Below are 25,800 nucleotides of genomic sequence, written 5' to 3' on the forward strand. Positions count from 1 at the left end.
CTACAGTGTCGTTGGTGCAATTATTTCTCTATGAAGTGTGTATCATGGTCCACTTTGAAAATACAGATACTGGAACTAGCCTAAATGGAAAGACTGATTTAACCTGATTTTACACAATTTCAGGGTCTTTTTCTATCATTTTCTCTAATCTCCTGGTCCCTCATTACCTTTTCTGAGCTCAGCTGTTAGGTATGTTGAGTTTTTGTTCCTCTTGAAACAATCTTCCAATAGTTCCCCTTGTTCTTTAGTTGCTCGTGTGTTATAATTATAATTTGATACAAACTACCACACCCCCCTTTGGTAAACTATAAAGACGGAACCTTCTGAAATTGTACTGATCTTGCTGCGTTCTCACAGCTTTTTCTGCTCTGCTGTACGTGACAACATTACAGGTATGTATAGTGTACCACATCTTACTACATCAGTATTTATTGTGCTTTTATTCTAAATTGTGTAAAAAAAAGTGTTCGTGAACCAAAATGCTTTTAACCTATGTCAAGTTTTTTGACATTTTTCCACTTATTCATCCTGCTATATACTATTCGTGGATGTAAAAATCATTTTCTGGTACGTGAGTGACCCTATGCAGTGGGCATTGTTTTTGTTAGTGACATTGTGTAGTCAGCAACTCAAATTGCTTACATTTTTTGTTACACCAACAATCAGATATTAGCATTGATTTCATTTTAATTGTAATTGGTTTCAGCAATTTTTTGATAAGTTACAATTTAGTTTTTATTTAATGGACAAAATTAAATAACTTTTATACATTTAATCAAAACTTTAGTAATTAAGGTTAAATGGAAGGTGTAGATTACAGAGCACATATTAGGAATGCATTTGAACATACAGTTAAAAACAATATATGCAGTTTTACAGTTTTTAAAGAATTGTTTCCGAACTGCCTAAAAGCCTATCTATTTAACATCCTATAAAGTACTAAAGACAAACTATGATAATGATGATACATTTTTAAAAAAAATTAGAATGGCAGAATCACACAACAAGCGATTGATTTTTGAAACATCATATAAATATATATGAATGGGTGTGCCAAAACAATATTGATCTTATTTAAATGCACTGTAATGAAAAAACTAAATTTAAAAAGCATATAACCTTTAATTAGAATAAGTTAAATAGCAAGACGGTGTTACACTGCTTGACCCAGGAATAAGAGATAAATGGTATTAAAAAAAATAAATCCACTTAGTAAGGGCTAAATAAGAAAAAAAAAGGGGTATATTCACTAAACAATTGAATATTTAAAATGCAAACATATTATATCAAATCTTAAATAAGACTAGAGGATAAACGAATAAAGGAGAAGGGTAAAATATATCATAGTTTTCTCAGTCCAAAGTCCTCCACTAGGCGGTTTCTCGTTAAGGTAGTCAATTTATCGTCCTGGTATTTAACAATGTATCAGCTTAATGAAAGTGTAGTAAAGTAACCCCTACTATGGTAAAAGGTCTGGGGACTTCCTAAATACGCTGAATTATTTTAGTATTAGGATAAAATCCAGTATATAACATCAGCACTAATACAACTTAAAAATCTTGATTGTTTGTATATTCCAGATGATTATCTCTGTGTCAGGATCCCACGGTGGGGTAAATCTATAATGAGAATAGCAGGGACATAGTGCTCTCTGGAAAAAACTTTTATTGAAATAAAAATAGGATAAAACACACTCACATAAGATGCAGGTATAGTTTGCACGTCACCCGGTGGAAAATTGTTAACAGTTAGTATGTCCATTGAGTCCTCTTTTCTCTTTGCCGGCTCTGGGAGAGAGCGGGGGATTTGAATATCGTGTTTGCCGCTGGAAATTCCTTGCGTGTGGTCCACTGTGAGCGGCTGAGCATTCCACCTTCTGCACTTGTCAGTGAAGTGTTGATTGATGCTGCCTTAGGCTGCCTAAGGGACATACTAACTGATACCAATTTTCCACTGGCCTGGGTCAATCAGTGTAACAACTTCTTGCTATTTAACTTATTCTCTTCTAGCCTCGGGTGGGGGCTTTTTATAACTCACCGGTTGTAGTAGAAGATTTGGTAGATGTATTGATTGTATTCTTTGCCTACAATCTGTCCTATCCTCTACTTTGCACTTGATTGCCATATCCTGTATAGCCTGTGTCCTCTCCCTACCCAGTCTCTTTCAGGGCGGTACTATACCATTGTACCACCAAGGTTTTCACAAATTTTACTCTAACCTTTAATTAGAACTTGTATTATAATAGATACACAAGATCAGGGCAATTCTCATCAATCACACATAGCTATAAGCTGCACAAGAACGTTATAACATTTCCACTGTGCAAAACTAAAGTATAACCTGACTCCAACTGTGAACACATCCTACAAAAAGCTAAGTCCTCCCCTCCCAACTATCGTCCCCTAGTCCTGTTCCTTTTTTCCTCAAAGTTTCTAGAAAGACTTGTCTTTACCCGTTTGTCTTGTTTTCTCAATTCCAACTCTCTCCTCAAGTTGGCGCTATATAAATACCAATAATACTAATAATAATAATAATAATAATGTGTGACTGATATGAATCGTCGTATCCTTGTCAGTTGCTTTCCATTCTAACTAATATATTTTTTATCATCATTATCCCAGTTTGTTTATAGAACTTTATAGGATGTTTAATAGATAGGATTTTAGGCAGTTCGGAAACAATTCTTCGAAAACTGTTAAATGCATATATTTTTGATCTCATGTTTTCTAATTATGATACAAGTCTTAATTAAAGGTTATACGTTTTTTTAACTTGACTTTTCATTACAATTTATTTCAACATGATTGATATTGTTTTGACGCACCCATTTAAATGTATTTATATGGTAATCCAATAAAGTTCTATTGGTAATGCAAACCACAACTTCTACATGCAATACTAGTGATATATATATATATATATATATATATTGTATTTGGGCAGTGAAGTATTCCTTTAACATCTTTCATCTCCCAGTAGAGAGTTAAAAAGGCATTTCAGCCCTAAATTATAAATCCCACACCAGCATGCTATTCATATTATAGGGACAAAATGTATATATTCTTTTAGGAAGTCTATAGGTGCAGGCAGGGAGGCTTGTCTAAGCCTGCTGAAAAAGTTATACATGCAAATATTGCAAGGAGTTACGGTAATTCTAATTTTTTTTTTTTTTAAATTCTTTATTTTTCATGTGCATGATATCATAAAACATAACGACCTGTAGCGCCACAACAGCGAGCACAGGCTTTCAATTGCATATATTGTCATGGCGAGAATGTTAAGCACAATTTTTTTTTAAAGACAAAATTTAAACGATATGCTATGCTGAGAAGAGCAAGATTTAAACACGTTGGTGTAAAACGAACTGCTGAACATGCCGTACAAAAGAGTGTGCCATACATTTAGTGCAGTATGCATGTGAGCTAAAAGGTATTAAGAATAGTATAGCAGTGCCAGGTCACAAGGGAAACATGAGAGAGTCAAGATATGCTATCAACAGTAATAAAAAGGTTTAAAACAGTCGACTATTTTGGGGTGATGTGTCTAAGTTGTTTACAATTATATTGGCTCGGCTCAAGAGGCCGTATGCTTACTATCCCTAGTAACCGTACAGAGGTGACTTTAACTGACGGGTTGGGTCCCGTGATAACCGTGTCGAGAGCCAGTAAAAATACAAATAAAGGTAGAAATAAAATGTGACTGATAGTAGCCCTGAGGATGGGTGCTCGCCCAAAAGGGCGGGGGGACCTGAAGGCTGGTGAACCCCCGCACATTCGGGGCAAGCCACATCCCCAGGGCGCCCAAAGACATTAAGGCTCTCGGTTATTACAATACAGGCGTATTGGTTGTTGCCCATGGGTGTCTGCGTGTCGGGTATTAAGCTACCTTTAGCGAACAAGCACAGGACGGTGCTCGTAGGTGAGATGGTGTGCTCAGGTGCAGACCTCGTTTAGGTGTACCCATCATTGGTAAGCACAAGGTGTAGTGTTAACTTATACGTTTGTTGATGGTGTGTGTGCCTACGGAAGACACTGCCTTTACAGACCATATCGTTAGTTAGGAGGGGTAAGTTAGGGAGTGGATTGGGACTCCCAAAGCTATAGGCATAGTAATTTTCGTAAATAGTGTGGTTAGAGAGAAAACAAACACATTTTAACAGATCAATCTTTCAGCGAGTCATAGGGTACAACGACAGTTCCCAGGCTAGACTGCTATGTCAGGAGGACTGACTACTAACAAGATGAGGCACGTTAGGAGGGGAAAGTTCATCTTACAGTCTGGTGTCATCTGATGCCGGCGCTTAAGTGCCCGTGGAGACTGTTGGGGAGCAGTGGAGATCCGCCTGGTTAACGTCAGCCGGTATTTACAGTTCGTCTATAAACGTTGGTTCCTGGGGTAGAGTCTCTTTCCGGTTGTCGGTGTGTTCAGGTGGTATTAAACTTTGTCCATGATCTATTACTAACTTGGTGTGGGTATTCTTCTTTCATTCCGGTGTGGTTGCCGGTTCGCCTGGGTGCTCAGGTGTCGTTTGCTGTGTTGGAGGCCAATTGTTGTCCCCTGGGTGCAAACGTTTGCGCTGTAGCAGGATTCCATTGATGGGATGCCTGTGCTGCCCCGTTCTGTCCATTTGTGGTCAGAGAGTCCGGCGGGAGACCCAGTGTCTCTAGCAACCCTGCGGCTTCCTTGAGGTCTTTGACTTCTAGTGTGGCATTATCCTTTAGTACCTGTAGTCTGTGCGCCGTTTGCCAGCGGTATGTTATCCTTTGTTGTCGAAGTAGGGCAGTAAATGGTGCCAAGGTTCTTCTCCACGCCAGGGTGTAGCCTGTTAGGTCTGCAAAGAAGGTGAGAGGCATACTTTCAAAGACATAGGGCGTGTGGTTTCTGACAGCTGTCATTATCGCAAGTCTGTCTCTTCCGGACATGAAACGGACCACAAGGTCCCTGGGGGCCCCTTTTGGTGCTTTGGGCGATTTAGGAGTTCGGAAGAAGTCTTCCAGGCCTACCGCTCTGCCTTGTCTCAGGGGCAGTAGCTCTGTAAATAGTCGCCGCAGGAGGTGAGGCAACTCATCGGCCGGTACGTCTTCTTTGATGCCCCTTATTTTCAGGTTATTTTTGCGCCTTGTGTCTTCCATCGTGGCCAGGCGCTGGTCAAATGATTTGTGCTGTTGCTGTAGTTTGTCTATCTCCTGTTGTAGTGAGGAGATTTGTTTAGAGTGTTCCCCGGTGGTTCCTTCCAGGGTGCCCAACCTGCCCGACAGGCCTCTTATGTCTTCGCGGATCTTGGCTGTGTCCGCTAGTATGGTATTCTGGAGGGTCGTTAGCAGTGTTGTGAGGACTTCGGTGGTGACCGGAGGGGAGTCGGGTCCCTTGGGAACCGTTTTAGTGTGCTGTGCTGCTGCCATTTCTTCTTCCTCCCCTTCCAGGTAGAAGTCGTCTGATGTATCCGAGAAATTCTCGTGGTAGGCGGCCATCTTGGGCCTAACCGCGCTGTTAGCTCGGCGCAGGAGGTCGCCAATATTCTGATTCAAACTCGGTTTGTCAGGCTTTAGTTTTTTTGCCTTTCGTCCCATTCTTGTTCTCGGTCAGGGGGCACCTCTGGGGTAGATGTTGGGGGTTTTTGTTACCCAAATGTGGTATAATTTCCTTTTGATGGCCGGGAGCTCTCATGAAGTGCGTCTGCACGGCTCTGTTGCTTGGCTCCGCCCCCCACGGTAATTCTAATTTTAAAGCTAAATCTTTGCAAAATTTGATCTGCTAAGAGTATAAGATAAATAGCAGTCATAGATTAATAAATAGGTAAACAAAAGCAGATATTTGTAGAATGTAGACCGCCCAGAGTATTTAACTGAGAACAATTGTAGACTTTTCATGCAACCATTTTATCACTGACTTCTGTCAAATCTTATGGTTACATTTAACTTTGTGAAGAATTTCTCAAGCTCACTTCCATAAAAAACAATTTCTATTCCGCTATGGCCCTTGTATACAGCAATACCCCACATGTCGACCTTTGCAAGGTTTTTGAGACGTAATAGGGGCACATTACAGACATAAGACTTTCATTTTTCAAATTCTAATTTTTAGCAATTGATTAATTGATCTTATGTCAGAGATCCAAAACTGCACTTTATCCCCACCATGGATAGCGTTTTCAAAAGAAGACAACTTTTAGTTATTGAATATGAGATATTTTAAGTGTTTTTTTTTTTTATTTTTTTATATTCTTTCTTTTTCTTGTGCATAAGGTTACATCATGCTTGCAGCGCCACGACAGCGTGTACAAGCTAATCAAATGTCATATAATGTCATGGCAGAGTAAACAGCACATTTAAATTTTATATGTTATAACAAGCTAGGTACGAGCAGGTAAAACTTGGGTAGCTAATCTATACATGCTTAGTTGTACGGTTGTTATATGGTTATTAAATTACAGGCTATGCATGGTAACAACAGGTACAAATTTCTATACGCTTATGAAAGGTTAACCACCAGGGGACAGTGGAGCCGGGTGGATATATATGTATGCTCAAGTCAAGTATATTGGTGAGAGTAAGCTGCTAAATAACGGTTGTACAGTAATATGTTTATGTTGAGCAGCAGCCTGGTCGTTCCTGCAGCAGTGCTGGATCAGCTGGCGTTCTAGCTATGAGCAAGTCCCTTGTGGTTCACGCTGAGATCTCATTTGCTTAAGTACTGGTCGGTCAGGAGTGTGTTCATTCTTGTGTGTCTGCCGGCGCCAGCCTCAGGTAGGGAGTAGAATCTGTGCCCCATGTCTGCTGCTCTTCTACATGTAGGCACTAGGCAGTATCAGAGTCCTGCTAGAGTCCCCACAGGCCCGCCGGTAACAGTGGGGGATGGTGTCACGGATGATATGAATGTGCTCTTAGTAATGAGCCGAGCTTACTTAGTGTGCGCCCTTGATTTCTAGACTGTGCCCAGCCGTTGCTCTTCTGCTACCGCCTCTGTTCTCCGGTGTATAGTAGGCGCGGCGGCCATCTTGTTTTTCGCCATGCGGTCTCGTTTGTTTTTTGTTCCAGATGCCTTGAATGGTCGCTGTATCCCCGGTGGGGTCCGGGATAACCCCCCCGGCCCACGGGGGGGGGGGGAAACGGGGCCCTCAGTAGGCATGTGGGAGGTCCCGCCGGACTAAGCACGGGAGATCGGCCGTTTCTCCCGCCAGAGCCTCACAGCAGGCCTCATTCCCTTCTGCCAGTCAGTCGGCATTGCCGGCAGGACGGGAGCCGACGGTTGCACAGAGGGTTGTTGCTTGGGTCCCCTTCACCTTCTTGTCTTAGCTGGACGTTTTATCCGGTGAGAAAAGGTAATTTTGGGATGTATATGCAGGTTTCGTCGGGGAGCCGAGGTGCTCCACGTCCGTCCAGCTTGGCGGTCGGCCCCGCCCCCCATTTTAAGTGTTTTTACTTCCTCAAGGAACGTGAACTCCCGGATAGATATGGTGGAATTGTACCAACATGTAAATGGGAAAGTGTTAATAAAATAAAGTAATAGGATTAATTTTACTTTTGAAGCTCCAGGAAAATTGCAACAAAAGGAAAATTAAGCTGCTCTACCAATTGTTAGGATCACATATCGGAGGTGTAACACAGTGAGAAAAAATGTTTCCACTTACTTGTTATGAGGATCCCAAAATGTCTTTGGTGCTGGTGTCTCAATTCCAGAGATCCACAAAGTGATCGGTATTATCCATCTACTGCACTCTGAAGACTTATAGAAAAACTAAAACAAGGAATTCCTTGCTGTGCATGTTTATTAGGTATAGTGCATTACATGGCAAATTCTGTCCAAAATAGAGAAAAAGACAAAAATGTAAAAAAACGTGCATTCGATAGAAGGAAGGAAGGAGGTGGGAGAGAAAAAACTAAAAACCAAAATAAAACCTGGAGAAACACTAAACACGCTTTGCGTTTAAATACAGACGCTTTCTCAACATTATTATTATTATTATTATTTTATTATTTATATAGCGCCAACAAATTCCGTAGCGCTGTACAATGGGTGGACTAACAGACACATAAACCATAAACATAACCCATATTACCAAAAAAAGTGCTTTAAAAAGGTAAGGTAGCAAAGGTATTTTGTTATGCTCCGATGACCCGCTTCACAGAGAAGGTATGCACGTTTTCAAATTGATCTTAGAGTCTAATGTTATTCACCAACAATATAATCATATGAAGAGATCCAAAATACTATCAAGAGAAGTATGACTGTAAATAAAAGGACAGTCTTAGAGCATTATGCTCCATATCAATAAAAAAGGATAATTTTACTCATAATAGGTTAACAACGATTAGAAACTTAACCCTTTAGACCAGTGGTTTCCAAACCAGTCCTTAAAACACGCCTGCTAGTCCAGGATTTAGAGGTTACCTAGTTGTGTCTAAGATATTTATTGAAAAAAATACCCCCACTTCTATCTAGTGCAAAGAGTATATGTAATATGTTTAATTTAGGGGAGTGCAAATATACATATAAAAGTTCATGTATACCTAGTTAATGTATAACGTTTGCAGAAAATTTACCCATGAATACGTTTGTGTGTTTGTTAACATTATAAAATTGTGTGCAAGGTGCATGATATCACCCAACACACATTGGAGATAGCTTTTTACTTTCCCACACTGCAAATATTGTCTCAGCTCGAAGATAGTATGAAGTTATATAAAACAGACCTTCCACCAAGCAGTTCCTCTTAACTTGCCCAAAACACCTCGTAGCTTTGATTGTGAGTATTCATTTTCTTTGTTTTTGACCTGTACATTTTTTTTGTGCATGGGCAGTCAATACTGGTAAAATATGGAATAATTTTTATATTGTATGGTTCAATATAATTTTCAGTAAGTATTATGCATTCATTTTCTTTTTACAAATATTTTTATTGAATACTTTTTTTTTTTACTTCAGCTTCATATTTTGTACCTTGTGCTTGTACTTTTTTGCATTGACCCCAGCTCATACCTGTTGTTTTTAGCTGTTTTCTGCTTCCATTTTAATTTGATTATTCTGTTTTTCACTTATAGGAGAAATGACGTTTAATGAAGATTACCAGTTGCTAGTCAAGGGCCTTTCTGAGCTGGACTTCATTGCAAATGCTGTACCTTGCAAGCTGCTCCTAACTGGAGACTCTGTGTTCCCTGTGCTGGTGACCCCTTCAGGAGATGTGCTCATCGCTGCTTCTCGCTATGGGAAGGGTCGAGTGGTGGTTGTGGCTCATGAGGCTTACCTGAACAACTCAAACCTCTTGGACTTCATGAAGAATGCAGTGTCCTGGCTGAAACCCTCAGCAGAAGCTGTAATTGGAGTAAACAAGAATCTCCACCTTCTGTCCAAGTTACTCTGTGACAATGGATGCACAATTAAAACCATTCCTGATGATACCCAAGGTTTGGGTGTTATGTGTATGGATGGCTATAACGACAGCCAGGCTAAAGACATCATCTCCTTTCTGCAGGAGGGGGGAGGTCTATTAATTGGAGCTCAGGCCTGGCACTGGTCCAGCTGTAATAAAAATAAGAATGTTTTGTTCGATTTTCCTGGAAACAAGATAATATCAGTGTCTGGCATTTACTTTCTCAATAAATATGGAGAGAAAGGGAAATTTAGTGTGAGTAAAGACATCCCACGCTGCCCAGTTAACACTGAGTGAGTATTTACAGAATCCTGCTGCTCTAAAATGTTATATACCGGTAACTAAAATATACTATATGACATCAATTTTCAACATACAAATTCAGAGTTAGAGGGGAAAGTAATGTCATACACAGTCTTATAAAATACAAAACAATCAGGGATCCAGCTTGTACCACTAAAATAGAAACATGAAATATAACATAGTGTAATAAAGTTACAACTTTGAACACTCGCTTCACGTTTCAAGGTTACACTCACAAGGTTGACGTATTATGTCAAGGCCCTCAAGGTGCCTCCCCTTAGGTTAGGTTTTTTTTTCTTTTGCTGGTTATCACGCCAAATTCGGTTGTCAGGAAGTCCACACACTCCCAATGGTCGGGTACAAAAAAGATTTATTGGCTTTTAAAAATATATATATATGCACTTAAATAAAAGACAACGGACCGTAGCTTCTAAAAATATATATATACACTTAAATAAAAGATAACGGATCGTTTTGTATTTTATAAGATTTTGTATATAGTTACCGAGTTGGGAGGTAACTCAAGGGAAGCAAGTACCCAGAGCTTAGTTAATATTTTATTTAGTTTTCCACGGGTGTTTAGGTGGAAGTTGTATAATGTCATACACAGGTCTAATGAAACCCTGTAGGAACATGATTACAAATCCACCCTTGGCCTTTTACATACCAGGTTGTGGTTGTCCATTATACATCCGGTTAAATTAGCTCAACCATTGAAGCAGCAAGATACAGATCCACTGTTTGGATCTGTTTATGACAACTAGAGTTTGTCCTAAGACAGACAAATGATTCAACTTGTTTCGACCTTTAAAATCCTAATACATATTTATATTTATATTTATATTTGTACAATAAAAGTTTACATTGCTATATATCAATCAAAATTTTATACCACATATATTTTGCAGCCTGTCAACCTAAGTTATAAAATACAGTTAATATTTATTATACAACTCTAATATTTTTTAAAAACATGAGTCATAAAATTCTTTATGCTTGTTTGGTCGTACATCTTAAATGCATTTGTTTTCAGGTAAATGTTCACCTGTTTTGATACGCCGTTATGTCTGTTTGCCTATTTGTTTCTCTGTATTTGTACTGTAGGTGAAGTAATGCAGCGTGGGAACGTGAAAGCAAAGCACATACACCACCAAATCCGGGAATTGTCTAAACATCTATGACCTTAGTACTAGTCAACAGGCCATTTAAATTGCAACCATAAGAACAAACAAGGGTGCAACCATAAGAGCAGACAAAGACAGTGAAATATATAAAATCAGGTGGAGCAGGAAAATCTCCCCTACTTCTGTTAGAGAATTATCATTCCCTAAAAATGTGGATAGATAGGTGAATATTGTAACTATCTAAAGCACTAGACAGACAGACTTTACAGGATAAAGCAAATGAAAATGAATTTCTTGGAGTTAGTGGTCACCTTGAAAAGAGGATACAAATTCAATTGGACTTCCATAGACTATGCTGATACTTCGCTGGTTAACAGTTAATAAATTTGTCATTCTGTTTTCAGTCATGTTATTTCAAATGTGCTTTGTTTTAAATGTGTATAAATGTCTCCTTTATTGAATAAGCAAACGTTACTCTTCTAGACAAATCGTTTTATTTTATAAGGAACTGAACATTTTTTCTTACACAGTGTGAACTTCTCAACTGATCTGAAAGATCTTCTAAGAGGTGTGTCCATACTAGACATCAGTGGACCAAGTATCCCATCACAATTACTGCTTCATGGGCCTCTGACATTTCCGATTGGACTGAATGATTCAAACCAATGTTTCTTGGCTGCTGCAATTTATGGAAAAGGACGTGTTGTCGTGGTATCACATGAAAGTTATCTCATGGCACCAGAGCTCAAAACAGTCATATTAAATGCTATATCATGGCTTGACTCTGGCAAAAAGAGAAATATTGGTGTTAACAAAAACATGGGATTTCTGAATGAGAGATTACAGCAAGAAGGCATCAATTCTAGAGTATCAGACGTAATCCCTGGACTTGATGTCTACTGCTGTAATTCCTACAATGACACTGAGGCAGAATGTATCAAGAAGTTTGTGGCTGAAGGAGGTGGCCTTCTTATTGGTGGGCAAGCATGGTATTGGTCTATCGTAAATCCAAGCAAAAATGCTCTTTTGAAATACCCAGGAAATAAAATCTTGAATACATTTGGGATTAGCATTCTAGGTAAAACCACATCCAAGGGTGTCTTTAAGGCTATAGATCCTGAGGCAGCAACAAACTGTTATCATTTTCCAAGAGCGTTTTCCCAGCTTGTGAAGAATCTACAGGATGGTGTAGAACTGAAACCTCCTCTCAGCTCCTGGCTGAATAATCTAAAAGAAGATGCCTCCAGTTTCATGAGTTTGCCTTCCTCCCCTCTTGTTCTCTCAGTGCAGCGAGAATGTGTGTGCCAAGTAAAGAGATGTGGGATCCCCAAAGTGAGCCAGACGTGCCCTGTGAAAAACAACTCTAAAGATGGTTTACTCCTTCAATTGGCAGAAGAAATCTGGAGTTTCAGCCAAGCGAACACCCAAGTTATTGATAACTTTCCTTTTCAGAAGGAACCTTCGGTGACTGTGCATATTGATGGAACTAATCCAGGTACTGTCTCTGCAAATTATCTAAACATCTGTCATCTATTGTGATCTATTGTGATTTTTGGAGATAAAATAAGTAGCATATGTACCTCAGTCAGTGGTGGGAATGTAATCAATGCTGCCCTAATTATGCCTCTCCCATTAAAATCTCTCCAACAAATAAATTGCCAAATTATGACTTTTTCCTTGCCATTACATCATTTCCAGCAAGCTCCACTATTTTCTCAACTGCCATGCTCCTTTATACCCATTTTGTATAATGTCTGCTTTCCTTCCTCTGCATCAGTAGTAATGAATTCCTTTTCTTTTCTATTTATTGAATAATGATGAATTTACATTCACCATTCAATCATGTCATATTACTAGTCGTATTAATTGGGGTGCATTGAAGAAACTGGCCTTGGGTCAGCAAGGAAGGTAAATCTTGCCCTGATTGTTCATATGAATTCATCAACAGCTTCTTCTCATCCTTAGCAATATCGGATTACAAGATATTGCTCTCTCCTGGTGCTCCTCCTACCTCTCCCAGCGCTCTGTCAGTGTTTCTTTCTCTGGCTCTGCTTCTTCTCCCCAACTCCTCTCTGTTGGTGTCCCTCAAGGTTCAGTCCGTGGTCCCCTACTGTTCTCCATCTATACTGCCTCCCTTGGTAAACTGATTAGCTCCTTTGGCTTCCAATATCATTTCTATGCAGATGACACGCAAATCTACCTGTCCTCTCCTGATCTCTCCTCGTCCCTCTTGACTAGTGTCTCTGACTGCCTCTCTGCTGTTTCTAACTGGATGGCTGCCCACTTCCTTAAACTAAACTTGACCAAAACTGAAATTCTGGTCTTTCCACCCTCAAGTGTTGTTACTCCTGTGTCTGTCTCCCTCCAAGTCAATGGTACTACCATCAGCTCCACCACGCAGGCTCGTTTCCTAGGTGTTCTCTTTGACTCCGACCTCTCCTTCAAGCCTCATGTTCACTCGATCGCCAAATTCTGTAATTTCCATCTCAAAAACATTGCGCGCATCCGCCCCTACTTAACGCCAGATGCGACTCAGGTGTTGGTCCATTCCACTGTACTTTCTCGCCTTGACTACTGTAATCCGCTTCTCAGTGGTCTTACGTGCTCCCAACTTGCGCCGTTACAGTCCATAATGAATGCGGCGGCGAGGCTCATCTTCCTGTCCACCCGCACCTCCCATGCCTCACCCTTCTGTCAATCCCTACATTGGCTTCCTATAAAATATAGAGCTCAATTTAAAATTCTGGTTCTTGCTTTCAAATGTCTACATAATGCTGCTCCCACCTATCTATCCTCCCTTATACACAAGTATGTCCTGTCTAGGCCCTTACGATCTGCTGTAGACTTACGTCTATCTTCTGTCCGTACTCCCACCTCTGATGCTCGCCTTCAAGACTTCTCGAGGGCTGCACCGTTCCTGTGGAACTCGCTTCCCTCCTCCGTTAGATGCTCACCCAGTCTCCACTCCTTCAAAAAATAATTAAAAACCCACTTCTTCATAAAAGCGTATCAATTAAACTCTTAATAGCTCCCAACTGATTCCTCTTCTGCAACTGTCATTAGTCTAATACTATCCTTACCTTTTGTGTCATTTTACCCCACTCCCTCTAGCATGTAAGCTCATTGAGCAGGGCCCTCAACCCCTTTGTTCCTGTGTGTCCAACTTGTCTGGTTACAACTACATGTCTGTTCGTCCACCCATTGTAAAGCGCTGCGGAATTTGACGGCGTTCTATAACTAATATAATAATAATAATAATAATAATAATTCTAATATTGTGTCTCAGGTGCAGATGCATGGAGAAGCACTGGGCTTTACCTGCCTCCTGAAAAAACAGCAGCACTTGTGTTTCCCGATTCTGTTATTGATAAAGGTCTACAGGTAACATTCCAAATTCTCTCTGTGGTTACACGTATTTTGATATTCATGTATGTGTTTAGCATGACCTCTTTGTTAAAGTAGTTAAGTATTCTACAAACCAAAGGTATGTGTCTGAAGCTTTCAGCCTAAATTCATAATAATAATAATAATCATAATAATAATCATAATAATAATAATTAAAAAAAAGAGAAGAAGAAGATTTCTGAACTTGAGTAGCCCACAGCCTACAGTAAATAGTGAATGAGCATGCTAGTGTAGGTGGAAGATTTAAAGTATATGCATAGTCAGTAGATGCCCACCATGCAGGTACTTGGATGGGCAGAGAGGAAGTTTAATTTCTTCATGCATTGTCTTTCAGTGTAGGCCTATAGCTGCAGTGACTTTAGATGTTTTCTAAGTGAAGAATGACAAGGATTTTCAATATGCTTGGCAGAATAAAGAATATCAATACCATATTTTTTAAAAGAGACACTATAGCCACCAGAACCACTACAGCCTATTGTGTTTATGGTGTGTAGTCTTTTCAATGTAAACACTGACTTTTTAGGTGCAGTCACTCAAACAGCCACTAGAGGTGCTACCTAGTTCAGTGCTGCACCGTGTGCTGCACCTATGTTAATCGACTCCACGCTCTGCATGGAGACACTGAAGGCTCCCTATAGAGATGCATTGATTTCATGTATCAACAACAGCATGGTGATTTTCGCAATAGCCTCCCGGTGCGTTCCAGAATGGTGATCGCAACCACAGAGGTGGGGCCAGCCATGGCAAGACTGGCATGGCAATGGAGAAAAGGTAAATTTAAACACCTTTTAACTCCACTCTGAGGGGGTCGGGGATGTGAAATACTACTCCAGCACTATAGTGTAAGAAATAAATGTTTGTATTTCTAACACTATAGTGTTCCTTTACATTTTGTCATGCTATAGTATTTTATAGAAATCAGCAGTAACCACCATCTCTTGTGTTCTCTATTAGAGATGTTGCGAACATAACATTTTCCATTCGCGAATGGCGAACGCGAATTTCCGCAAATGTTTGCGAACGGGCGAACCGGGCGAACCGCCATAGACTTCAATAGGCAGGCGAATTTTAAAACCCACAGGGACTCTTTCTGGCCACAATAGTGATGGAAAAGTTGTTTCAAGGGAACTAACACCTGGACTGTGGCATACCGGAGGGGGATCCATGGCAAAACTCCCATGGAAAATTACATAGTTGATGCAGAGTCTGGTTTTAATCCATAAAGGGCATAAATCACCTAATATTCCTAAATTGTTCGGAATAACGTGCTTTAAAACATCAGGTATGATGTTGTATCGATCAGGTAGTGTAAGGGTTATGCCCACTTCACAGTGACAGACCAAACTCCCCGTTTAACGCACCGCAAACAACCGCAAACAGTCCATTTGCACAACCGCAAACTCCCAATTTGCACAAGGTTGGATACCAAGCTAGCCATGTCCCGTTCCTTGTCCTCACTGATGTCATTGAAGGTCTCTCCCTCCACCCAGCCACGTACAACACCAAGGGTCCCCGAAAGGTGACAACAAGCCCTCCTGGGACGCCTGCTGTGTTTGGTCTTCCACCTCCTCAAAGCCACCTTCCTCCTCTGACTCCTCTTCTTCAGACTCCTCTCTCTGTGTTGCCTCTCTCTGCGTTATTATAAGGTGTGTTAAGTAGTACTATTCCAATCAGTTTAATCCCTGTTACGTCCCCTATCAGGGAACGTGTATATGGCATCGATTTTAGGAACCGGGAGATGGAAAATTATGCTTGGTCGGTCCTTCTACTTCAAATTTGGGGCACTGCGCATGCAATCTAATGTGCCACCAGATAGGAGTGGTGTGTTAAGTAGTACTATTCTTATCAGTTTAATCCCTGTTACGTCCGCTATCACGGGACGTGTATATGGCATTGATTTTAGGAACCGGGAGATGGAAAAAGATGCTTGGTCGGTCCTCCTACTTCAAATTTGGGGCACTGCGCATGCAATCTAATGTGCCACCAGATAGGAGTGGTGTGTTAAGTAGTACTATCCTTATCAGTTTAATCCCTGTTACGTCCCCCTCATCAGGCCTTTTTTAGTCGAATGTATCGCCCACTGTCAGTCCCTTCGGGATCCATCCCTCATTCATCTTAATAAAGGTGAGGTAATCTAGACTTTTTTGACCTAGGCGACTTCTCTTCTCAGTGACAATACCTCCTGCTGCACTGAAGGTCCTTTCTGACAGGACACTTGAAGCGGGGCAGGCCAGAAGTTCTATCGCAAATTGGGATAGCTCAGGCCACAGGTCAAGCCTGCACACCCAGTAGTCAAGGGATTCATCGCTCCTCAGAGTGTCGATATCTGCAGTTAAGGCGAGGTAGTCTGCTACCTGTCGGTCGAGTCATTCTCTGAGGGTGGACCCCGAAGGGCTGTGGCGATGCATAGGACTTAAAAAGCTCCGCATGTCCTCCATCAACAACACATCTGTAAAGTGTCCTGTCCTTGCTGGCGTGGTCGTGGGAGGAGGAGGATTACTTTCACCTCTTCACCTGTTAGATTCACGTTGTGCTGTGACATCACCCTTATACGCTGTGTAAAGCATACTTTTTAATTTATTTTGGAACTGCTGCATCCTTTCCGACTTGCAGTAATTCGGTAACATTTCAGGCACTTTCTGCTTATACCGGGGGTCTAGTAGCGTGGACACCCAGTACAGGTCGTTCTCCTTCAGCCATTTTATTCGAGGGTCCCTCAACATGCACGACAGCATGAAAGACCCCATTTGCACAAGGTTGGATGCCGAGCTACTCATGTCCCGTTCCTCGTCCTCAGTGATCTCACTGAAGGTATGTTCTTCCCCCCAGCCACGTACAACACCATGGGTACCAGATAGGTGACAATGAGCACCCTGGGATGCCTGTTGTGGTTGGTCTTCCTCCTCCTCCTCAAAGCCACATTCCTCCTCTGACTCCTCTTATTCACAATCCTCTTCCAGCGTTGCCGCAGGTCCAGCAAGCGATGCTGACAAGGCTGTTTCTGGTGGTGATGGTGACCACAACTCTTCCTCTTCCTCTTCACGCTCATCTACGGCCTGATCCAGCACTCTTCGCAGGGCACGCTCCAGGAAGAAAACAAATGGCATGATGACGCTGATGGTGCCTTCGGTGCGACTGACTAGGTTTGTCACCTGCTCAAAAGGACGCATGAGCCTACAGGCATTGCGCATGAGCGTCCAGTAACGTGGCAAAAAAATTCCCAGCTCCGCAGAGGCTGTCCTAGCACCCCGGTCATACAAATAGTTGTTAACGGCTTTTTCTTGTTGGAGCAGGCGGTCGAACATTAGGAGTGTTGAATTGCAACGTGTCGGGCTGTCACAAATCAAGCGCCTCACTGGCATGTTGTTTGCCGCTGGATATCTGAAGAGTGCGCCATGGCCGTGTAGGAACGCCTGAAATGGCCACACACCTTCCTGGCCTGCTTCAGGATGTTCTGTAAGCCTGGGTACTTATGCACAAAACGTTGTACGATCAGATTACACACATGTGCCATGCACGACACGTGTCAACTTGCCCAAATTCAATACCGCCAACAAACTTCTTCCATTGTCACAAACCACTTTGCCGATCTCCAGTTCGTGCGGAGTCAGCCACTGATCCACCTGTGCGTTCAGGGCGGACAGGAGTGCTGGTCCGGTGTGACTCTCTGCTTTCAGGCAAGTCAACCCCAAGACGGCGTGACACTGCCATATCCGGGATGTGGAATAGTACCTGGGGAGCTGGGGGGGTGCCGTTGATGTGGAGCAAGACGCAGCAGCAGAAGAGGACTCACCCGAGGAGGTTATGGAAGAGGATGGAGTAGGAGGAGTAGAGGAGGTGGCAGCAGGCCTGCCTGCAAGTCGTGGTGGTGTCACTAACTCCTCTGCAGAGCCACGCATTCCATGCTTGGCAGCCGTCAGCAGGTTTACCCAATGCGCAGTGTAGGTGATATACCTGCCCTGACCATGCTTTGCAGACCAGGTATCAGTGGTCAGATGGACCCTTGCCCAACACTGTGTGCCAGACATTCCATTACTTCCTTTTGCACAGTCGAGTACAGGTTGGGGATTGCCTTTTGTGCAAAGAAATTTCGGCCGGGTACCTTCCACTGCGGTGTCCCAATAGCTACAAATTTTTGGAACGCCTCAGACTCCACCAGCTTGTATGGTAAAAGCTGGCGGGCTAAGAGTTCAGACAAGCCAGCTGTCAGATGCCGGGCAAGGGGGTGACTTTGTGACATTGGCTTCTTACGCTCAAACATGTCCTTGACAGACACCTGACTGTGGGCAGATGAGCAGGAACTGCTCAAGGCGAGAGATGGAGTGGTGGATGGTTGAGAGGAGGCAAGGAGGACAGCAGTGGTTGACGTGGCTGAAGATGCTGGACCAGGAGGTGGATGGCGGCTTTGAGTTTGTGTGCTGCTTGTGCTCATGTGTTGATCCCATAGGTGTTTGTGATGTGCGATAATGTGCCTTCGCAAAGCAGTTGTACCTAGGTGGGTGTTGGACTTCCAACGACTCAGTTTCTTTTGGCACAGGTTGCAAATGGCATCGCTGTTGTCAGAGGCAGACACACAAAAAAAATGCCACACTGCTGAGCTCTGCAATGACGGCATTCTGGTGGTGGCAACAGCATGCGTTGATTGGCGTGCTGTCTGGCTGACCCCGGGTGCCGATGCATGCTGTCTGACTGTGCCACTAGCTCCTTGCGACTACCTCCCCCTGCTTCCAACTCGTCTCCTCCTCCTCTCTGTCTCCCCATCTGAACTTTCCCCCTGTTCTTCTTCTCTTCTAGCGGGCACCCATGTGGCATCCACGGACGCATCGTCATCATCAACCGCTTCACTTGTATCTGACAACTCAGCAAAGGAAGCAGCAGCGGGTACAACATCCTCATCATCACACCATACGTCCATGTGTGTAATGCTGCCTGACTGAGACATATCCCTGTTATCTACATCCTTTGGCAATAATGGTTGCGCATCACTCATTTCTTCCAACTAATGTGTAAATAACTCCTCTGACAGATCAAGTGAAGCGGCTGTGGTGCTAGTGTTGGTGGTGGCGGCAGGCGGGCGAGTGGTAACTTGATAGGTGCCCGAAGCTAAGCTGGAGGAGGATGGTGCGTCAAGGTTCCGAGCGGAAGCTGTAGAAGATTGGGTGTCCTGTGTTAGCCAGTCAACTATGTTTTCGAGTTCAGAGTACGTGGCCTCTGAACACTGGCATTATTCTAGGGCCAAAGGGAATCACAGCACCATGACCACGACGGCCCCTGCGGGTTGGCCTGCCTCTGCCTGTTATTTTTTTTTCGATTAGTGGTACTAACTGCTATTCAATCTATTACAGTCAAAAAAAATTTTTTTTTTACATTTACACTACTGTTACACCAGATATGAGTTGCACTGGTGTGACACTGTGCCCTGGCAGGCCCTGAAACGCACACGTGTGAAGGAAACTGACTGCTATTATTTCACAGTCAAATTTCTAGTTTTTTTTTTAAATGTACACTACTGTTACACCAGATATGAGTTGCACTGGTGTGACACTGTGCCCTGGCAGGCCCTGAAACGCACACGCGTGAAGGAAACTGACTGCTATTATTTCACAGTCAAAAAAGTGTGTTTTTTTTTTTAAATGTACACTACTATTACACCAGATATGAGTTGCACTGATGTGACACTGTGCCCTGGCAGGCCCTGAAACGCACACGTGTGAAGGAAACTGACTGCTATTATTTCACAGTCAAAAAAGTTTTGTTTTTTTTAAATGCAAGCTTTTGTGACACCAGATATGAGTGGTGGCACTGGGAAAGTGGGCACGGTATACACTGTGAGCCTGACACACACACTGGCAGGCAGGCAACTGCAATTAGATTGTCCTTACAGCAGAGATCAGATGAGTCCTTCAGGACTGTAAGGGACACTGAATACACTATCCTAGCTATCGATTTCCCTATTAAATCAGCAGCAGCTACACTGTCCATCCTCTCACTAAGAATGCAGCTTCCAAGTGAATCTAAAATGGATGCTGTCCAGGAGGTGGGAGGGTCTGCTGCTGATTGGCTGGAATGTGTCTGCTGACTGTGAGGTACAAGGTCAAAGTTTCCTCAAGGATGACGAATAGGGGGCAGACCGAACATCGCATATGTTCGCCCGCCGTGGCGAACGCGAACAAGCTATGTTCGCCGGGAACTATTTGCCGGCGAACTATTCGGGACATCTCTATTCTCTATGTATGGTACATGTCATTTTCTTTGGTAGCTGTGAATGGTAACGTTAAATATAACTCACTCTCCCAGTCTGTGCATCAATCTGAGTAATGTGTATTTCAGGTTCAGGTTGGCTGTCAAACAGATGATCTAAGCTCTGCAGAGAAATTGTGTCGAGCTCCAGTGGTTGTAAAGAAAGCACTGGTTCCTAGTAAGAAGATGTTCATATCCTGTGTTTGGGGTGGACTCTTATACATCATTGTCCCGGCAAAAAGCCGTCTAGGGACTATCTCTGTTACTGTATATGGGGCAGAACCAGCTCCACTCTATATAAAGGGTAAGTGTACGTTTTCTGCTTAGTTCTAGACAAACTGTACTCTGTTGTTAAGGATTTATAACCCTTACTGATATTTTATCTGGTCATCATTAGGCTTCACAAAAACATAGTTTGAAATAAAATGGTATTTTATATTTTTATTCTTTAAATATTGATTTTATTTAATATAAAGCAATCACTATTTTTAAAAGTGGATTTCTGATTTAGGTAGCTGGCAGCTGGGTTCATTAAAATTAGCAGCCGACTTAATTAAAATTAGAATTCATTCATTTAAAAAAAAAACAACAACAAACAAAAAAGTTAATGAAACACAATCATTAACATCACTGAGGACTGAGAGAAAGAAAATAGTTTTTTTTTTTTTTATTCAGTCAAAAATATAAAATATATTTGCATTTAAGTAGAGTACAGTAAGGCAGGACCTGTAAATGTTTGTTTGTTTTTTCTATCCAGGGTCAATGTACTTTAATAATGTATTGTTTCCGGGATGGAGGTATAAGACATGTCGTTTAAAACCATTGGACTTGCCACGTTCCTGTTAATATTGCTCTTTCTTTACGTGGCATAGTTGTACATTCCTGCTTCCTGTTTCTTTGTTAAATCTCTGAAAGCACTGCATTTAATCCAATCCTTTTTTTTTTCCTAGGAAAGACCAGTGTCTCATCGTGGCTGGAAACCATCCGTACTCTTCCAGCTCCATGGGCTGAGCTAGTTACAGAGAACATCATACTGACTGTACCTTCATCTGCAACCCGCTCCCTTAATGACCCGGAAGACTTGCTGTCTCTATGGGACAAGATCATGGAGGCAGTCGCTGAGCTAGCAGCAATTCCTAAGAAACTTCCAAGGCCGGAGAGGATTGTTGCAGACGTACAAATATCAGCTGGTTTGTAGACCTAGTCTATCTTTCATGCTGACTATAATAAATCTGGCCTGGCAAGTGCATTTCAATGTTGCTGCTATGTCATTAAAAAAATCATTCTTCAGCTATTCTCCAAACACCACTAACAAAATATATATACACTGAACAAAATTATATACGCAACACTTTTGTTTTTGCCCCCATTTTTCATGAGTTGAACTCAAAGATCTAAGACTTTTTCGATGTACACAAAAGGCCTATTTCTCTCAAATATTGTTCACAAATCTGTCTAAATCTGTGTTAGTGAGCACTTCTTGTTTGCAGAGATAGTCCATCCACCTCACGGGTGTGGCATATCAAGATGCATGATTATTGCACAGGTGGGCCTTAGGCTGGCCACAATAAAAGGCAACTCTAAAATGTGCAGTAAATAGGCATCAAAACAATGCTAGCCTTATTAAGTGATGTTACCTTGTTCTTGCTATTTTTCAGGTTGGTTGCATTCCGGTTACCCTATTATGTGCCACTGGGAATCAGCAGGGGACCTGTTAAACATTGAGAGTATAAGGAATACTGGACTTTGGGGACCCATACATGAGCTTGGACACAATCAACAGAAATGGTATTGGGAGTTCCCCTCACATACCACAGAGGCCACATGTAACTTATGGAGTGTGTATGTTCATGAAACCGTTCTGAAAATCCCAAGAAATCTAGCTCATGGATCATTACAGCCAAAAAGCAGGGCTGATAAAATCAAGCAATATTTAGAAAATGGGGCCAACCTAGAGAAGTGGCATGTTTGGACAGCATTGGAGACTTATTTACAGGTAACACAAAGAATAATGTACATAATATATCACCTTTCATAATTCTATGAGGTCAATTGAGTTTGTTCAGTTTGTCTGAAATCCATTATATTTATTATTAGCGTGTTAAAAACATTCGAAAAATATATAAAGAGTATATGTTACTATTTTGTAGATAACAATTCCATCATACCAAACGCCAGTAAGTATTATTGCAGCTTTTACTGGTGTGGGATGTGTAATGAATTCATGTAGAAATGTATTTAAATTTATATTTATAAAATGGCAAATTTAACAAAATACTAAAATGTTTTACTCATAAGTAAACTTTAAATAGCTGCTACAATGTATTATCACATCTGACCTCCATACATTGGTTTTAATAAAAAAAAAAACTAAATATGTGCCAAAATTGACCAAATTTGATTGGGAGTTAATTTCTAAATTTTTTTTTTTTTTTTCATAAAGCTTACAAAAATAAAATGTTACTTAGTTTATTTGTTTGTTTATTTGAGTACAGTGCCAGATATGGTTGGGCTTTGATAATCAATATTAATGGGTGGAACAGGACAGCTCGGAGCTGGTATTGTCGCTGTCAGGTATTTTTGCCTGGTGATGACTTTAAATTCACAAGCAAGTCTTCACAAATTGAAGATTGTTTTGAAATTTGCAAAGACCTGCCAGTCAAAATGCCCTTGCATTGGATATGTTTGGCTGTGCTGATTATTTGCATAGTCGAAGGTTGATTAAACACATAGCTGATTATTATAGTATTAAAAAAAGCATCACTGTAATTCACTAGGAAGAACATATTGTGCTTTCATTTACATTCTTCTCTATTCTCAGCTGCAAGAAGGCTTTGGATGGGATCCATTCAAGCATTTATTTGCAGAGTACCAGGCTATGTCAGGTATCAGCAATAATAACAAGGACAAGATGAATCTGTGGGCGGTGAAGTTCTCTGAAGCTGTGAACAGAAACCTGACTCCATTTTTCAAGGCCTGGGGATGGCCAATTGATGATAAAACCTGTGCCAAATTATCTGGCTTACCTGAGTGGAAGGAGAATCCCATGACACCATATCTCTCAGAGATTAAAGCATGATCAAATAAACTTAATTATACCGTGTTAGTGTTAACAGACTCTTTATAGTGCTCCCAATTCCTGTTGACCCTTAAAATGATACTAAAACGTAGTGTTTCTAAAATCATCGATCAATGATTTCTGTAGTTATTCCTGCATACAGGAAGGATGTTTGTAATTAAACAATATATATTGCATTACATATTCCTATGAACAACTGCTTCAAAATAAAACACAGTGTTTTCGATCTGATCAGCAATATGTGCTTTGTTTTTAAATATGCAATTTATCTAATTTTCAATTATGCACAGATTATATAAACTACTTTCTCCTTCACCAAAATCTCTTCTTATTCTGAACTTTACAAACATCATGCCTGGAATGAATGGCCTTAGGCATTCTACTTCCAGAGTACAAGAACAAGATGCTCCCCGTACCCGTACCATCCATCAAAACCCAACTCCCGCATAGTCACTTAACACATTCAGTAGAACATAAAAATATAATTCTCTCTGCCCTAAATTTGATTTCTCACTTTCCTCACTTCTGTCATCCCTTATTGATTCATTGTTCATTCTCCACTTCCCTTATTCCTCCTCCTATATTTGTGCTCGTCTCTCCATATCCTTCCTCATTTACCACAAGTAAATCCCCCTCCTTTACTTGTATCCATGTTCCCACATCCTTCTAACTTATGTCCCTCAGCCCATGCCTCCGTTCCTCCAATTGTGTCCATTGTGACAAACTCAATCTAATACAAATAACCAGATCATATTTGGAAACAAACAGGAACTCATAATAACACAATAATATATTCATAAAGAGATGGGAAAGACAATAACGAACACAAAATATCTCCCCTGCCTGCAGAAATCGTAATAGGAAATCTAACTGAATATGCAAATTAGCAAACCTTGCTCTTCAGATAGTGCATATAGCTGTTTCAAGATCTTCACCACCAACAGATGGCGCAGTACAGGCTACACAGTCAGGACAGAGGAGCACACAAAACATTTAACACTAAATGAATTACGTTACACACACTCTGCACCTTCAAAGGGCACAGGGTGACTTAAAAATAGTAGTCATCCAAAGACCTTAATAAAATACATACAATGGCATAGGTGAATCACACTTCTGATAATATCTAAAAGGAATGTACAAAAAACAACATAGTGTAATATAGTATGTACAATGTATTAATAGGGGTAGGAGTCTGGTACTCACAAGCCTAGAGCCAAATCACAACATATGGCTCTCATGAATGATGCCTTGGGACTCTTTTTACAGGGTGTCCCTCTCCTGTTACTAGGCAGCCTTCTGATTCTTCCAGTCAGGGAATAATCCAGATTCCACACTTCCAATGGTGTCTTTTCAAAAAATCAGTTTATTGTTCCACAATGTGGAGTAAAATGAAGTAAAATACAAAGAAAATAATCAAATAAAATATCAGCAATATAAAATCAACTTGCAATCAGTCCTGCCTCTGGCAATTCAAGTCCAAATAGTCCGAAACGCGTTTCGCCCCGTACCAGGGGCTTTTTCAATTGGTGTGTTGAAGTGTCCATCTTATGCTTCTAGTGATGGTGACTACTGTCACATCCATCCTTCTTGTGGCCATTTGCCCTTCTTTTGTTCATCTTTTTATACTCACCCCTTGGGTCCATAGCCCAATATTCTTCCCTTATGCCAACCCTGAATACTCTTGCCCTTGTGCCAATTCCTCCACATCCATCCCTTGGCTTATCCCATTATATTCTCTCCTTTATGCCTATCTTCCATATTTCCCCCATGTGCCTATCCCCTCCATACCCTTTCTTGTGTGTATATCCCCATCGTGCCTATACCCACAATTTGTACAAATTCCTCTTGTGTCTGTGGCCCCTGAGTCATATCATGTTGCTGTGCTAGTGTCTATATCTTCATTGCAGTGTTCACCTGATGAGACTATATACCAGGTCTCACTAAGCGTAGCATTCATAGCCCTTGAGGCCTCAACGCTATTTAGTAAATATCAATTGATGCTGTGGTTTCTATGACTTCGTATGGATTGATTGCTCTCCAGCTTGTCATGTTTAACTTGCTTTAGTATGTTGTTCTAACGACAAACTTTAACATTAAAGTGTATGATAACATTCTGTTTGCTTGTCTCCTTCACATTTCTGGCTTTTAGTTGTCATGTAAGAGGAGATCGTATTTTAACTGGTTATTTCTCTCACATAAAGTTACTAGTGAGAACATTTTTGAATACAATTTTTGAGTCTGTGAAACAGTGCTGTGTAACGAAAATATACCCCAAC

The 25,800-nt window shown here is 41.3% G+C and overlaps 1 protein-coding gene across 1 annotated transcript; it reads left to right on the plus strand.

Annotated features, from left to right (window-relative positions):
* The first annotated feature begins 360 nt into the window (after positions 1-360).
* On the plus strand, positions 361-24,126 carry LOC134601438 (TRPM8 channel-associated factor homolog). Its single transcript, XM_063445923.1, has 8 exons — positions 361-392; positions 9,042-9,663; positions 11,328-12,292; positions 14,084-14,178; positions 20,533-20,746; positions 21,393-21,632; positions 22,101-22,438; positions 23,264-24,126. Exons 2-8 carry the CDS (start codon positions 9,047-9,049, stop codon positions 23,519-23,521), a joined length of 2,727 nt encoding a protein of 908 aa, XP_063301993.1. The 5' UTR covers positions 361-392; positions 9,042-9,046; the 3' UTR covers positions 23,522-24,126.
* Positions 24,127-25,800: the final 1,674 nt, after the last annotated feature.

The sequence above is a fragment of the Pelobates fuscus genome, chromosome 3 (assembly GCF_036172605.1).
Source record: "Pelobates fuscus isolate aPelFus1 chromosome 3, aPelFus1.pri, whole genome shotgun sequence".
In the NCBI taxonomy this organism is placed as follows: Eukaryota; Metazoa; Chordata; class Amphibia; order Anura; family Pelobatidae; genus Pelobates; species Pelobates fuscus.

Coding starts and splice junctions, on each gene's coding strand:
- LOC134601438 (XM_063445923.1), top strand. CDS start 9,047: ATGACGTTTAATGAAGATTACCAGTTGCTAGTCAAGGGCCTTTCTGAG. Junction 9,664..11,327: donor CGCTGCCCAGTTAACACTGA/GTGAGTATTTAC, acceptor TTTCTTACACAG/TGTGAACTTCTCAACTGATC. Junction 21,633..22,100: donor AGACGTACAAATATCAGCTG/GTTTGTAGACCT, acceptor GCTATTTTTCAG/GTTGGTTGCATTCCGGTTAC.